Source organism: Lactuca sativa, chromosome 1 (assembly GCF_002870075.4).
Source record: "Lactuca sativa cultivar Salinas chromosome 1, Lsat_Salinas_v11, whole genome shotgun sequence".
NCBI classification, from domain to species: domain Eukaryota; kingdom Viridiplantae; phylum Streptophyta; class Magnoliopsida; order Asterales; family Asteraceae; genus Lactuca; species Lactuca sativa.
In genome coordinates, this window is record NC_056623.2 from 134,524,360 (window position 1) to 134,541,673 (window position 17,314).

The 17,314-nt window shown below is 35.1% G+C and overlaps 1 protein-coding gene across 3 annotated transcripts; it reads left to right on the plus strand.

Moving 5' to 3' along the window:
• Positions 1–2,075: 2,075 nt before the first annotated feature.
• Positions 2,076–9,924, plus strand: LOC111895057 (disease resistance protein RUN1). Of its 3 annotated transcripts, none has more exons than XM_023891177.3 (8): positions 2,076–2,351; positions 3,518–4,169; positions 4,873–6,001; positions 6,091–6,414; positions 6,492–7,394; positions 7,481–8,081; positions 8,984–9,054; positions 9,593–9,924. In XM_023891177.3, exons 2-8 carry the CDS (start codon positions 3,592–3,594, stop codon positions 9,632–9,634), a joined length of 3,648 nt encoding a protein of 1,215 aa, XP_023746945.2. In that variant the 5' UTR covers positions 2,076–2,351; positions 3,518–3,591; the 3' UTR covers positions 9,635–9,924. The 3 variants fall into 3 exon arrangements, with proteins under 3 accessions (XP_023746945.2, XP_023746944.2, XP_042758633.2); XM_023891176.3 differs by having other exon boundaries at positions 2,076–2,265; XM_042902699.2 differs by having other exon boundaries at positions 2,079–2,168.
• The last annotated feature ends 7,390 nt before the right edge of the window (positions 9,925–17,314 follow it).

Here is a 17,314-nt window from a genome sequence, read left to right on the forward strand (position 1 = left end):
ACAAAATAAAAATAGTTATAACCTTGCAATAGATGCTTGAAAATGGCAACATCTAAATGTAGTTGGGGCATGAAATTTGTCTAATGTTGTTTTAACTATTTACATGCAAACCTCAAATCTTTACTTAAGAGGAGCATGTCAAGCAACTGTACAGTTAGGGCTCTAAATTCAGAGTTAAGGCATGCTTTCTTCAAAAGTATATGCATAGCTCCTCCACATGTTGACTTTTTTTTTTCTTAACTACAAATCTAGCCACTTTTTTTCATAATTTAATAAAAGCTTTGTTTTCTATTTATCATTATTTGTATACACATTGCAAGAAAAGCTTATAACTCCAGTGGGTGCAATCTTTGGGATAAAGTATTTACATATAAAAACATTTTACACATTAATTTGAACCAATCATTATAAAGTTAGAAAAATCATATTACTATATAAATTAATAAATGTTTGAAAATCATTAATTAGTGATTATAACTACAAAGTATTAATATTATTTTAATTTACTAACTGCGGTTACTACGAGTTAGTTTATAAAGAAGCAAACCACTTAAATATACCTTTTTCACTATTCAAATACTAGAAATCACTTGACCATCTTCTTAACAAACCATTATTATAACCACAAAAAAGAAGAAATATGAACAACAAGGTCTAAGATGAGAGAGAGTCGATACTCATAATTTTCTCAAGCCAACCCCACTTCTTAAAATTTGGACAATTTTACGCATACAACTAGTCTAGGAATGACATTTATTATTAAAAAATTGAAATGAAATGAGAATGAAATTTAAAGAGTAAAATGGAATAAAATGTGTGGTTTTCAATTGGTACGAAGAGAGTATTTATAATGATATAAAGGAGAAAAAAAAGGAAAAAAAATGAAAATGTAACTGTTAGAACGCGTTCCACAAACCTTTAACCTTCTTCTAACGGTAACCAATGCGCTCAAATCCATCTCCTCGGCGGTACCGCCCGTCACCCGTCGGAGCCTACTTCTGAGACCCTCCACTCTAATAAATATCATTATTATCTTCCAATTTTAAGTATCATGATAAGTTCTGTGTTGACTTTGGGTTGACATAATGAATATCAATTATTTTCTCTAAAATTCTCCTTGCTAATCATTATTTTGTTGAAATGTACCTTTTCCTTATGAGCATAATTACTTTATTAAATTTAGCTTGCCTTGATAAATATCTTTTATTTTCGTGAAGTTTACATTGTCTTAATAAATATCATTACCACTTTAATAATTATCATTTCTAATTCCACAATAAATATCATTAAATAGTTTTCTTTAATAATTATTAGACAACATTACAAAAATGGTCCCTGTGGTTTGCCGAAAATCACGAAGTCAGTCTCTGTTAATTTTTTTTTGATGTAAATGGTCCTTGTGGTTTGCAAAACTTGCAAAGATGACTCTTTTTACTAACACCGCTAGTATTCAGCCGTTAGGAACTAAACCTGTGAGGGTATTTTCGTCTTTTCAAGTATAAATGAATATATTCGAACTTTGGACCTCCTACCTTTCTCCCTTAATCAACCAAAGTTTTAACCAATTAGGCTAGAGACGCACTTGATTTATATTTTCGAAAACTAACTAATATTATCTACAAATCGTAAATAAATTAATAATAAAATATTAAAAAAAACATATTTTTTAAAAAAAAAAAAATAAAACAAAATATATTTTTAGCGTATTGTAAAAAAAAATAAAAACAATTATTTGTTTTTTTACGTATTTAAAAAAATAAGTTTTCGTATACTTTTAAATACATAAAAAAATAACGTAATAACATATTCTACAAAAACATAATCCTAAAAAACATAAAAAAAAGTTTTTGTATATATTTATTTTATGTGAAGATTCAGTTTCTAACGGCTGAATACTAACGTAAAAAGGGTCATTTTTGCAAGTTTTGCAAACCACAAGGACCATTTACATTAAAAAAAAAATTAGTAGGGATTGACTTTGTGACTTTTGGCAAACCATAGGGATATTTTTGTTATTATGTCTAATTATTATTATAGAAAAGAATTGAAAAAAAAAAAAAAAGCGACACCATCAAGGTATCGAAGGAAAACCCAACACCCTCGTTGACTCTCCTCTCTGGTCGTCTCCCTTCCTCGTTGACTTGCTGTTTCCCTGCCGACTTAACGCGGTTCGCTCTGTACTTTTCACTCTTCATCGATCTTTCTCAGACTCGTCACTGTTGGTTCATCCTTTATCGCTGCTGTTTCAGTTCTCCTTGTCATCCTGTATGCTTCTTAATTACAAGTTGTTAGACAATTTCATCTTATGAATCATAAATCACATCATAATCGTTTGGTTATTTCACTAAAAGGTGATTGAATATTGTCTATTTCCATTATTTTTGTTTTATTTTATATATCAATTAGGATAGTCCACACTCCTTCTAGCTAAAGTCAAGTACGATGAACAAAATTTCCTGCACGTTGAGAATTCTTTGATCCTTTAAAATTTCTTCCTCAATTCCTCTATATTTTCTAATTCACAACACGATTTTTAGATTTGATTCTTTTTGAATGATGTTTATGAACAAGCTTCAATATTTGACTGTCATAATGAGTGTTTTGCTTGTGTATAGACTAAAGAGTGCATTTAGCTTTGAAGTTTCTTCTATTATTGAGTTTGAAATTGAACCCTTAGAAAGGGCAAAGTGGAAGGCGTGTTTTGTTGGCTTCAGAAACATATCATTTGGAACAACCCCATCAATATTGTTAGTTGAAACACTTAAAATAAGATTTATGCTGATACTAGATCCAGTTATATATGAATTTTAAATTTGTGTAGATTGTTGTTGCTAATTTTGGAGATCCATAATTAAACAACCTTGTCAAGCAAGTGCTGTTTTTTTTGTTTAAAACTTTACATCTTTCAATTGTATGTTGATATCTAGTAAAAGCTTGAAATTTCCTGTATGTTTTGCAATTTCCTTCATGGGAGGTAATAGTGGATCTTGTAGTTATTTCCAGAATGGTATTTTGGTGTAGATTTGTTTGAGGATTACTTTACTGAAATTCATATGGATTTTACTTAGACAAATAAGGATCTTCATGTGGGCTAATCAAATTAAAACAGAGGCGTTGTAGTTTCAATGCATAAATTGGTTTGTTTTTTTTTTTTCTTGAATCTAAACTTAGCCAGAAAAACAGGTTAACCAATTTAGTTTAATTGGTAACAGCATTTAAAATAAATTTCATGGCAATGTAATGGTTATTCTATATCCATACTTTGTTTTTGTGGGAAAAAATATTCTATATAAATACTTAGTTAGCTATATATGTGTTGGCTAAAGGATCCAAAAACCTGTCACATAATTATTATTGCCATGAGATTGCTGTTGTAGTGATTTAACAGCCTCTCTTTGTATTTCAAACACGGCAGCAACCGCTTAATGCTTATTCTTTTGTGTTCCTTTTCCAGTGTTTATTTGATGAGATTTAAGTTGCATATTATAAATATTAATAATTTGGATTTTATGTACAGGCTTTATTTGAACCACAAGTTAAGTGTTTCTAGCTAATTGAGATACACAAAGGCTCATCAACCCAAAACTCATAATGGTTATTCTCTCTGAACTCCTCTCAGAAGGATCTTCATCTTCTTCATCAACTCATGGTTATAGTCCATCAGCTTGTGTTCCTACTTCATCAACTCATAATCATAGATATGATGTATTTTTAAGTTTTAGAGGTGTTGACACTCGTCATAGTTTCACTGATCACCTTCATAAAGCCCTCATTGATGCCAATATCACTACGTTCTTGGATGATGAAGAGATTGAAACAGGGGAAGATCTGAAACCAGAACTGGAGACTGCAATTAAGGCATCTCGGGGTTCTATCATTGTGATATCTAAGAATTACGCTTCTTCAACATGGTGTCTGGATGAATTGGTGTTGATCCTTGAGCAGAATATGACATCTGATCATATTGTTATCCCCATATTTTATCATGTTGAGCCCACCCATATCAGGAAGCAACAAAGTAGCTTTGGAGATGCAATGGCTAAGCATAAACAGATGATGGAGGCAGAGAAAAATGCATATAAAAAAAGTCAATGGGTTCAAAAGATGGACCGATGGAATAAAGCTCTTATTGAAGTAGCTAATTTAAAAGGAAAAGACGTCAATGGAAGGTAACCAATATTCTTCAATTTTGTTTGATTAACACATGAATGTTAGTATCATCTTCTCCCAATGCATTTCAATAAGTTTCTTTAACATCATTAAAAATACATATATATATATATATATATATATATATATATATATATATATATATATTTGATGTATTAGGATATAAAGTCCACACATTTTTTTTATGCATTTTGTGTTTCATCATAAGTTAGTTCATTTAGACAAACCGTTCCAATTATTTTGTATGCTTTCTATTAAGAAAACAAGATTTGAAGGGTTTGCTATGCATCTACTATTACTTATACCATACCACCTTATAATCATAGTGTCTTTTATGATAAATAACTTCTCTTACCTTTAAGCAGTAAAATATTACCTATAACTGCATGGCACTTTTTTCAAAACACGCCACAATGATAGTTATGATGGTCTTGTGTAAATGCAGTGAAGTTAGGTTGTCCATTAGTGAAATCTGGTATTACATTGGCATCTTTTACCTTATTATACATAAATATTTATGACCTTGCACATTGGAACTTGTATGGTTAGAACATAGAAGTGTAAACACAATATCATTTTTTAATGTGAAGGACTTGATTAAAATTAATAGCTATGATATAATTTTGATTTTGGTTCTTTGGACAAATTAAATCTCCAAATCCAGTTTGTTAGTTCTGTGGTTCATATAAAATCTGATTTCAGGCTAGAGACGGAATTTATTGAAGAAATTGTGAAGGACATCCAACGTAGGTTACATGTACCCTTAAGGAGTGTTCGGCAACAACTTATTGGGATGGACTGTGATATTAAGTTTATAACTTCATGGTTGAAAGATGGATCCTCACATACAGCAGACATACTCACTATTTATGGTATAGGAGGGATTGGGAAGACAACTTTAGCCAAACATGTCTATGGGCTATATGCTCACGAATTCCACAAAAGCAGCTGTATTGAAGATGTTAATAGGGTATGTGATGGAAAGTTTAATGGGCTGCTTGATTTACAAGAAAAACTAAGCAGTGACATTTCAAAAACAAGTTCCGTTAAAGTTCATGATGCTTCGGTATACACCTCAAAGATAGAGAATGCAGTAGCACGTAAAAGGGTGTTTCTTGTTCTTGATGATATTAGCACGCTTGATCAGTTGGATGCGTTACTTGGAAGCAAAGGTTTTCATCCCGGAAGCAAAATAATTATAACCACAAAGGAAAGACGTTTGATAGAGAGGTGTGCACTATTCAAAACAGACATTAAACCAAAGCATACAAAGCTCTTGCTTCAAGGCTTACATGAGACCGAATCATGGAAACTTTTGTGTCTCCATGCATTCAAATGCAACTATCCCAAGACAGGTTATGAAGGGGTGTTTTATAAGCTTGTGAAGTATTGTCAAGGACATCCATTGGCTCTTGTAGTATTGGGAAAATCTCTATATGATCGAGATGTAACTTATTGGGAAGGCTGCATAGAAGGGCTAAAGAAAGAAACAGATTCTCATGTGAATAATGTCTTGAGAATGAGCTTTAACTCTTTGCAATCCAAAAATGATAAGGACTTGTTTAAGTATATTGCTTGTTTTTTTGTTGGAATAGATAGAGATGTTGCTGAAACAATATTACATGCATGCAATATAAACATAAGATCTGGAATCCCGAATCTCCTCGACCGATTCCTTCTTTCTATTGGATGGAAAAACGAATTGAAGATGCATCAATTGGTTCAAGAGATGGGAAGGTTCGAAGTACGTCAAGAATCACATGACAAGCCATGGAAGAGAAGTCTATTATGGTGTCATGAGGAGTCATTCAGAGTATTAAAACAAAAAAAGGTAAGAGGTCATATGTGGTTTTAAAAGTATGCATGTTAAAAATATTGTGTATGGTCTCAACTTTTTATTTACATTATGTTTCTTCTTAGGGTAAGGGAAATCTTGTTGGCCTTGCCCTTGACATGCGCATGCTTGAGAAAGAGATGTTGGGTGCATCATATAAGTTAAAAACAGATGCATTAAGTAAGATGGATAATTTGATGCTACTACAACTCAATTATGTTCACATGAATGGGTCTTATGAGAACTTTCCACCGGAACTAAGAGGTTTGTGTATGCATGGGTTTCATTTGAAGTATATACCTTCAGAACTACCTATGGAGAATCTTGTTGCTCTTGACATGTCATATAGCAATATTGAATCATTTATCGGTTGTTATAGTAATCCACAACGACTTGAGAAGAGGCAAAAGGTAACTTATCTTCATTTATTATTTTTCCATGTTTAGTTGAATTTCACTCCCATTCTAACTTCTTTCCGTTTTTATAGTTGGATGGATCATGCTTAAAAAACAAAAGGTTGCTTGGATCATTGAAGGTTCTTAATTTAAGTTTCTGTAAACAACTTTGTAGTCTTGGTGACTTTGACCAATTTCCAGCTCTGGAGAGGTTAATAGTCAGAAATTGCACTGGTTTGCTTGAGGTTAGTGAATCAATTGAGCAGTGTGTTGAACTTGCCCTCATCGATCTAAGCTACTGCAAGCAGCTTAAAAACCTTCCAAGAATCATAGGCATGCTAAAGAAGGTTAAAACAATGTTGCTAGATGGTTGTAATCTGGGTGAATCTCAAACTGAGGATACAAATTTAGATATGGATTCACTGGACATGTGCAATGCTAACAAAAACATTAGCATAAGCACAAGAACCTCTTCCACCACCTTTGTGGGTGCTATGCCAAGCCATTTGAAGTTTTTTTCAAGTTCTTTGTTGAGATCTCTAGTAAGGCTTTCGCTTGCAAATAATAATTTGTCCACTGAATCCTTTCCTATGGATTTCAGTAGTCTGTCCTTGTTAAAGGAATTATATTTAGATAACAATCCTATCCATTCCATGCCCAATTGTGTGAGAACCCTTCATAGGGTTGAGATACTTAGTATGCTATACTGTAATAAATTGAAGTCAGTCGAACATCCTCCACACACACTAAAAACAATGTTGCTCTATTCTGATCACGGGTCTATAGAAAAAGTTGTATTTGATCCCAAAATGTCTCCCCTCATGTTATTTTATCTTCCAAGAGGTTACACCCATGGGTTGTATGAAATTGAAGGCGTGATGAAAGTCCAGGCAATGGTGAGTGTTGAGGAAAAGGTATTACGTAGCTTGGGCTGGATTAATTTACTCCATAACAAAAGGAACGGGGGAAATAATCCTAGTAAATCTCAAATGCAGGTTTTGTGTAGTTAACTGTCTTTCTTTATTTGACTACATAAAATACTATAATATAATCATTTAATTAAGATGTTTGTATTTGGCAGATGTTATATGAATTTGGAATATTCAGCACAACATATGAGGCAGAGGAGATGCCGAGTTGGTTTATTCATAGAAGCGCAGGTCCATCAATATCATTTACAATCCCATCATCATCTCCAAATAATCTCCTTAAAGGAATCAACTTCTGCTTTCTGCTGACAAGTCTACTTGATCATTTCTCCCCATATGATGATCATTTCCCCGTTAAACCAATGATGACAGTTAGTAATATAACAAAGAACCGCATGTGGATATACGAATGTAACACGGACAGATATAGTATATATGGAGAGTGTTGGGTGGTGTTAAATCATTGGATGTTTGGGATGAATGAGATGGAGCCTGGTGACCATGTTACTATTACTGTTACAGACTCGCGTAAGGAACTTACAAAGGAGTGTGGGGTGAGTCTTGTGTATGATGATGGAGAAGAAGATGCATTGGGTTATTACAAGTCATGGAATCACATAATTGGTGGAGATCTCTCTCCTTTTCAGACAACTACAGGACAATACATCCTAAACAATATGCAGTTTTTTACACATGCCATTGATTTGTCTCCCTACCATCGTAAATTCGTTCCAGACGGCCCCGACATTCAAGGTAGATGTGATTTTTGTTAAATATATTTTTATTCTCATGTCTTATGTATAATGACCACTTTCTTTAAATACATGGATAATGACCCATTTATTTTAACAGATGGATCATAACTTAAATCTTTTAAACAACCGGATCATATATATATTATTGATATTTATTGACCTATAAGATAAGGATTTTTTTTTTTTTTTTTTTTTTTTTTTTTTTTTTTTTTTTATAAAATGTAAAAAATAAAAGTTGTACTTTTAATTTATAAAATGAATAGACCCAAACATTGATTCAGAAACAGGGACAGTTTTGGTCCCAGGGGTATTTTGGGAAAACTTTCCTAATTTAAAGTTTTGAGTTAGTTTAGGATTCCAATTAGTTTAGTATAAATAGGGTATGGTTGTGTGACCTTTTTAATTATGTTTTTTTCAGTCTTTTCAGTAATAAAATTTGGAGAACAAGTAATTTTCCCAGATTTCTTCCCCCCCTGTTTCGCTCATGCTCTGTTTCTTTTCTGCACACAGCTGAAGTTTCCATTCTGTCATAATCAAGTGAATTGATATGGTGTGGTGGCATCCATTTTACCCCACCCTGAGGAGTATTTAAACTTTTCATTTTCTAGAAGATTGTCAGCTAAGAAAATTCTAGTTGCAAAAACTATTTGAGAGGCCCTTCCTCTTGAAAGAATGGGAAAACCCTATTATATATATCATTCATTATCAGTTACTTGTTTCCGGTTGTGAATTTCCTGCTTATTCTCTTTACTCTGTGTGGGGCTTATCAGCACACTCAATTGATCAAGGCTTTTTTGATATGTCCGATCACATAAATATACCTGGGCCCAATACGACTACTTTGTCCGAATGGATTATTTGTGAATAATGATTAACACATAACTTTTTATCTGTTTTCAGAACGAAAGGAAGATTTTTGGTTCAGAGCTTTATCCCAAAGGAAGCCTGACATAAGTGGTCACGCACATGAGGTATACTTTTTGACACCCAAACCTTTTCTCTCTTCGCGTGAACAAAAGGCATACACAACCGAATATTGTTTAGGGTGTAACAAAATAAGAGGAGTTATAACGTTTCATTGAATGCATTAAAGTGGAAATATTAAAATTTGGAATAATTGAATACTACAAATATCTCTTCATACCATGTCTAAACACTATGGGTCAAAATCTAGGATTGAATTCTCACCACTCCCTGTCACAGTGTAATATGCAATTAGGACCAATTCATAGATTAATCATCTTCAGTAGATGTTTTTGGGTAGATTCTATGTTAATAACAAACTATTACACTTTGGAAAACAATATGAAATTGATCAAGCATATTGCTTGATTTTAGGGAATCTTAATGATAGATTCATTCTTAGGATAGAAGCAAGCAACATGTTGAGAATGCTTAAATTGCTTCAAGAGTTTGGAAGAGATGTGTCACTAGGAATCATTAATACTGTTGAATCAAGAAAATGTAACATAAACGTTTACAATTTTCTTACTTTTCCTTCTTATGTAGGGTGAGGGGGAATCTTCAAGGTCTCATCCTTCATTCACATGAAAAGGGTTGAGAAAGCTAGAGAGGCTACATGGCTGGCATGAATAGAAAATAGATGCATTCGGCAAATGGGGGAATCTTCAAGGTCAATCGTGTGCAAGTCAATGAGCTATATATGTTACTTTTCCTGAAGAATTAAGATAATATATACCAGCCTCTACTGCAAAATTAAACACATTTGGAATTGTATGTTATTTCCCTATGATTCTTTTAAGCATAGTTATCAAAATTAAACACTTCTCGAATTGTGTGCTATTTCCTTATAATAATTGGAACTGAAACTTTTGTCTCAACTCTCAATCATTGCCTTATCAACAATGTCCATCGTCTATGGACTCAAAACCTCAAATCCTTGATTGGATTCTATAATTTGTTTGGGTACTATGTAAAATTAGCGTGCTACACCTTAATATATTAAGACTCCGATTTTGATAGATGAGAATTCTCTTATCATTTGTTTTTCTATTTTAAAAGCAACACTTTTAGGTCACCCCTTTTTCTTCACATCACGAGACATAATAGTATCACATATTAATTTATATATCTTCTCATTTATTTTCATTTTCCGAGTATAATATTCTCATTTATTTTCATTTTGCATCTCATCTTGATATCCTATGAAGTTATCAGTAGTGTTTTTGCAACAAAGTTAGACTCCAAAAGCTGGTCATTTGAGGCTGAAAATAAACCATCTACATCAAGTTATCAGTGGTCTTTTTGCACCACTCTCATTTAGTTTTTTTTTTTCCATGTCCTCAGTGTCATTAACAACTTCAACATCACATAACCCCTTGCCTGATTTCTCCTCATTTGAGCTAAAAAACCCATTCACCTCCTTACCAACATCTTGATTACTATTGAAATCAATTAATTGGCCATAGTAACCACAATGGAGATACAAGATTCCTTTGTTGTTGGATTGAAGGAAGCTCACTCTAACACCTATCAAATTCCCCTGAAGCAATCTGGTTCGGTAGAGATTTAAAAAGATTAATCTCATAACACCAGTGAGGGTAAACCTCCTGATGAAACATGAAACAATCCATATTTGAATACAACAATTAGCCATTACTAATAATTGGAGACAATAAACCACTTGAACATGGCCAAACAGTAACATCATGAAGCAATTGGAGAATGGAGAGTAATGAAAGGAGACCGACAATATTTGAAAACTCTGAATTGATTGAGTACACGACCACTTTAACATAATACTATCCACACCAGTAGCAATCCTCAAGAATATTCAGAGCACCACTTACTCTGAGCACATGAAGAAGCAACCTAAAAGTACAATAGCTTGCACCAAAATCCTGAAGCAGAAACACCAATTCAAGCAGCTCCAATAAACGACATCTGTCAAACAACTCCAAAAAAAAAAATAAAAAAATAATAATAATAATAATAATAATAATAATAATAATAATAATAATAATAATAATAATAATAAACAAAAAGACTGACGCAATTACATGATAGCACCCACATAATGAGCCTGAGAATATTTTTGCTTTAATTGTGGCTATTGTACAAAAAATTGATCAGCCATGTGTAAGTTGTGAAGATGCTGAACACTTAAAGATAACTTTTTCAGTCTTTCAATACTCTCAACATATAAAACACTTGACCCTCTCATTCCTAAAACCTGTACATGACATTAACAAGTTGCAATTTCTTCAAATGCACTTTATATAAGGAACGGTAAATCTAATTAAGAGTCGGGCTAATTAATACAAGAAATGGCAACATACTTTTGTTCATTTGTGTATTATAGCATCTTGCTTTTATTTCTTTTTATTATTACAACATTCTACTTACATTTTTTCGTATCAAGGCATTTTACTTTGAAAAAATCTACCCAAATTATAGCATTTTACTTTCAACCTTTTTTTTCTTATTTGGACATCATACTATTAATTTTTTTTCCCAATTATAGCATATAAATTTTCTTTTTGGATGACATTACTATAACCGAGTATATTTTTCAAATTACAATGTTGTAATAGGAAGACACTGAAAATGGTGTGCTAGAGTAAACAAATCAATGAAACACGTTGCTATTTCTTGCATTTAAACCTTAAGAGTTTGTCAAAGAATTTAACATGGTCTTCAAATTTATTGAAACAAAGAAGACTAAATTACAAAAATCCTATGGTATATAACCTTTTATGCACATAGTCATTTTGATGGATTTAATAGGTGGGCAACCAAGGGCTAAAAGTGTGACCAAATGTTGGTTTAGGGATGGAAAAGGTAAATGATGAAACTATTAGACCGTATCCATGACAACATAAACCATATGGTTAATTTTTGTAGTCAACATAGAATTAGTTAGATGAGTATTTAACAGTTGACCAATCTAGTTACACTACGCTAGTTGACTAAGGTGTTGTTTGTTTTTTCTGAGGCAAAATGTCTGCAGTCTGCGGACCACATCTGTAGACCTCTACAGAAGAAGAGGCGGACCAAACGTCTGCAGTCTGAAAAAAAAAAAGACTGTTTGTTTTTTAACATCTGCGGGCTACTAAAATAAACTGAAATCTAAATAAACTGATTTTTTTAAACTTCAAAGTGATTTTTTAATACTTTTATGACTTTGTTATAAATAATTAACGAATCTATATCAACTTTTATGTATTATTGTATAAAAAATAAAAATAAAAATGGTATGAATTAACGTATATATTTGATAAAAATCAACAACTTTGGTTGCAAAGTTATAACTAAACATTACAATTAGTGATCGAAGAATTTGATACATAAATAGACGCAAATAAATTTCGATTTTTTCAATTATATCTATTAAAAACGTACCATAAATATTTTCTCGAGAAATTGACGATACTGTATTAAATAATGATTTACAAAATTTGGCAAAAAAATATAAGAATATATTATATTTTTTTTTCATATTTATATAAACAACTTCAACGACTATTATATTGTAATAAATCTTTATTTATAAATTTGTCAAAAATATCATGTTTGTATTGTCGAACGTTTTTTTTTTTATGTTTTGTAAGTTTTTTTTTTCAAATTGTTTATCATTAATAAAGTTGGAAAAAATATAAATTAAAAAAAAAACTTAAAAAAAGTAAAGATATATATGTTTTTTTAGGCTAAAAGATGTCTGAAGATGTTAGAAGACTCTGGTCCACATCTGCGCCAAGAAGAGGGCGCGCATACATTTTTAGGTCTGCAGTCTTTGAAAAAACAAACAGTCTATGAAGGCTAATGTCTGCGCGTGGTCTGCGCGGCGCAGACAGAAGAGGCCATGCATGTAACACCCAGGTTTTGAAGGCCAAGAAAGGAAAGAAAACCTTAATGTTAAGGGACGACTCGGCGAGTCAGAGCGGGATCCGGGTCGAGGAGTTAGTGACCGACTCGGCGAGTCGGCCAAGGTGACTCGGCGAGTCTGGTCTGTGCGAAAAAAACCCTAATTCCGGGAGTTGTATCCTATATAAAGGGTGTTATGTCCCTCCCTCAGCCCCCATATCATCCCAGAGGACCTGCAAACCCTATAACTCGTGTGAGCTTCCATCATTGAGAGAAATAGCTTTGGAGGAAGGAAACTTTGGAAAGGAACTTGAAGATCAAGAAGGTTGCTTCAAAGGAGAGGTGTGTGCTCGAGATCTACTTTAGTTTGTGTTCATCTTGGAGGTATTAAGCTGCCATTTTCCCTTCTTTGCATCTAGATCTATTTTGTCATGAGATTTGGGGGTTTTATGGTTGTTGAGACCCAAATCGAGTTAGGGGCATAGATATGTTGTTGCCACTTCAGATCTATTGTTGGGATGGTCCAATATGTCATAAAGCATCAGGAGATGAGTAGTTGGTGAAGCCCTTTTGTCCTTAAACCAAACCCTAGTATGTTTTGAGCCTAGATCTCTTTAGTTATACGTAAAGTTTGCAACTTTACGTAGGGATTGAGCCTTGGATGTATGGATCTATGGTTTGGAGTCCCTGCATGACTCAAAAGTCCTCTGCATGTTTGGAGATCTGAATGGACTCAGCGAGTACCATGAAGATGAGGAGGGACTCGACGAGTGGGATGAACAGCTCGTCGAGTCGGATGAAGATAGGCATGAACTCGGCGAGTTGGATGAACAACTCGGCGAGTTGGATGAAGATTGTCGTGTGCTCGGCGAGTCTGTTCATAGACTCGGCGAGTCAGGTCGCGTGGTCCCAACCCTTAGAGTTAAGTCTCGAGTCAACGAGTCGAGCAAGGACTCAGTGAGTTGGACAGGACAGGAATCGGGAATCAGTAGACTCGGCGAGTCAGGGGCTGACTCGGCGAGTAGAGTCGCGAGTGGAAGGACTCTAGACTTATGAACTCGACGAGTCAGTAGGGTGACTCGACGAGTAGGGTTGACCTGGAAGGTTGACTTTGTCAAGGACTTTGACTTTGACCTGAGTTGACTTGGTTGTCTTTCGGGGGTCAGTTAGACTCAGTGTTGCTTTGATATTGTTAGCTCGGGAAGCAAGTAGAGCAGGAGTTCAGTCAGTGGACGGGTAGCGGTCAAAGGGTTTAGCAGCAACAGTTCAGCAGAATCAGGTGAGTCTCCTCACTGTTTGTATGGGTCTAGGGCACCAATGCCGGCCCATTTAGAATATGCATGAAAGACCAGGGGGCGGCTCCTGGCACACAGTATGTTACCTTGTATGGTAGGAAGACCCGAGGATTAGCCCTAGGCAATATGTATGAAAGACCGGGAGGTGGCTCCTGGCGCATTGTATGCTATAGATATGTAAGACCAGGAGGTGGCTTCTGGCACACTGTATGTTGTTTAGCTAAGTAGAGTAGTAGGTACGGTTGTCTGTGTGATACTTGCATAGAAGACCAGGGGGTGGCCCTTGGCACTTTTCTGTAAGACCAGGGGGTGGCCCTTGGCATTTGTCTGTAAGACAAGGGGGTGGCCCTTGGCACACGTCTGTAAGACCAGGGGGTGGCCCTTGGCACTTGTCTGTAAGACCCAGAGAGCGGCCCAGGCTTGACCAGGAAGACCACGTGCGGCCCGTGGCATAATGGCAAGATTATGTTTGGCACATAGCACCTTACTTGGTTATGGATAAGTCAGTTATGTATGATTCTTGGCTATGAATGGTTTGTATGGTCTGTGATATCTGGGGAACTCACTAAGCTTCGTGCTTACGGCTTTCAATTTTGGTTTCAGGTACTTCCGGTAGCGGATGATGGAGCTCGGGATAATCGCATGGCACACACCATAGATTAGTCAGCCTGGGAATGTTTTACTCTGATAATGAACATGTGTTTTGAAAACTAATACTCGGTTTATGTTTTGAAATGATGATTTTACTTTAAGTGATACTTTATTAAAAGAAATTTTTAGTCTTGAATTTTGGGACATTACAATGCACATCTGCAGACAAAAAACAAACACTACCTAACAGTGTGACCAAATGTTGTTTTTGGGTCTGAAAAAGCAAAGTATGAAACTGTTGGACCAAATTTATAAAAAGATGAAACACAGGGATGATATTTGTAATTTAGTCAGCAAATAATTACTTGCATAAGTAAAGGAAAGTACCACTTCACGAAGCTCTTTCTTCACCAATACACCCGCTTCATAAACTAGCAATGTACTTTCATCATTATTTGTGCTATAGAATTCTACTTCCATTTCTTTCTATTACATCACTGTATTTTACATTTTTTTTTTCTTATTAAAGCATTGTACTTTGAAAAATCAACCCAATAATAGTATTGCATTTTCAACTTATTTTGTTATTAGGACACAATACTTTGAAGAATCAGTCCAATTATAACACTGAAAATTGCTTTGTATCGGGATATGATATTGCTACAATTAAGAGGTTTTCAAAGTACATTGATGTAATACGCAGGAATAAAAGTAGGATGATATTAGAAACATATCAAAGTTGTGTTTCTTACATTTAGCCCTAATTAGTAAAGTGAAAAACTTGAATTGTTTGAGATATAAATTGTAACAGCCCGGATTTCCAGGTATCTTTTATTCATATATTTTTGGTGTTTTGTGAGGGGACTCGGCGAGTTGGAGCTCAGACTCGCCGAGTAGGATCGTGGTTCTGGACGCGGGTTCGCGCCTGGACTCGGCGAGTCCAAGGAATGGACTCGGCGAGTCCGCACTGTTTAATGAAACCCTAATTTCCCGGTCCTAAGCCCTATTTAATGAAACCAAGGATGGGAACCTCTTCTACGTGACTTTCACCGATGATTATAGTAGATATGGGTATATTTACTTAATCAAACACAAGTTAGAAACGTTTCAAAAGTTTAAAGAGCTCAAACATGAAGTGGAGAATCAATTAGGCAGGAAAATCAAGATGCTTCGATCCGATCTAGGAGTAGAGTACCTAAGTCTTGAATTTCACGACTATCTTAAGGAATGCGGAATAGTTTCACAATTGACGCCACCTAGGACACTGCAGCTGAATGGTGTGGCAGAAAGGCGAAATCGAACCCTGTTAGACATGGTTCGTTCTATGATGAGTCGTGCTTCACTACCTATCTCATTCTGGGGGTATGCCTTAGAGACTGTCGCCCATATCCTTAACCGAGTCCCTACAAACAAGGTTGCCAAAACACCTCATGAGATGTGGACAGGGAAAGCTCACTCGTTAGCACATATCAAGGTTTGGGGATGTGAAGTTTTCGTAAGACAAGAAACTCACGACAAGCTCGAACCTCGTAGTGAGTGATGTATTTTCATCGGCTACCTGCAGAAATCCTTTGGATATCTCTTCTATAGACCGAGTGACAATGTTGTCTTCGTTGCGAGGAGAGGGGTTTTCCAAGAGCGATAACTCATAAGCTAAGGAGACAGTGGGAGGCAAATCGATCTTGAAGAGATTCAAGAGTCGAGCAATGAAGGAACCTCTAACGCTGGCGCTCAACCCGAGGAGGAAACTCCGGTTGAGCTGATTGACAAGTCCTTACCTCTTAGACGTTCCGAAAGAGTTAGATTTCAACCCCAGTTTTATGGTTTTCATATTACTACCTAAGGGGAAACGTATATTAGTGATGGTATGCTAATAAATCCAGATGAACCTAATAGTTATAAGGAAGCCATGGTAGGCCTAGATTCTGCAAAATGGAAAGAGGCAATGGACAGCGAGATTCACTCCATGTATGACAACCAAGTTTGGATTTGGTTGACAATGTGCCATGACGTAAGACGGTTGGGTGCAAATGGATCTTCAAGAAGAAGACCGACGTGGATGGGAATGTGCACACGTATAAGGCACGATTGGTGGCAAAGGGCTTTACTCAAACTCCCGGAGTTGACTATGATGAGACCTTCTCACCAGTTGCTAAGATAAAGTCTATTAGGGTGATGCTAGCCATTGCTTCATTTCATGATTATGAGATATAGCAGATGGATGTCAAGACCGCTTTCCTTAATGAGAAGTTGGTTGAGGATGTTTACATGGCTCATCCAGAAGGTTTTGTCAATCAAAAGCATCCCAATAGAGTGTGGAAGCTTGAGAAGTCCATTTATGGACTTAAGCAAGCATCTCGCAGATGGAATCTTTGCTTCGATGAGAAAGTCAAAGAGTTTGGAGTTGTACAATGAAGATGAATCATGTGTATATGTCAAGGCCAGTGGGAGTATAGTTAGCTTCCTCGTTTTGTATGTCGATGACATACTACTCATAGGAAACGACATCCCGACTCTGTAG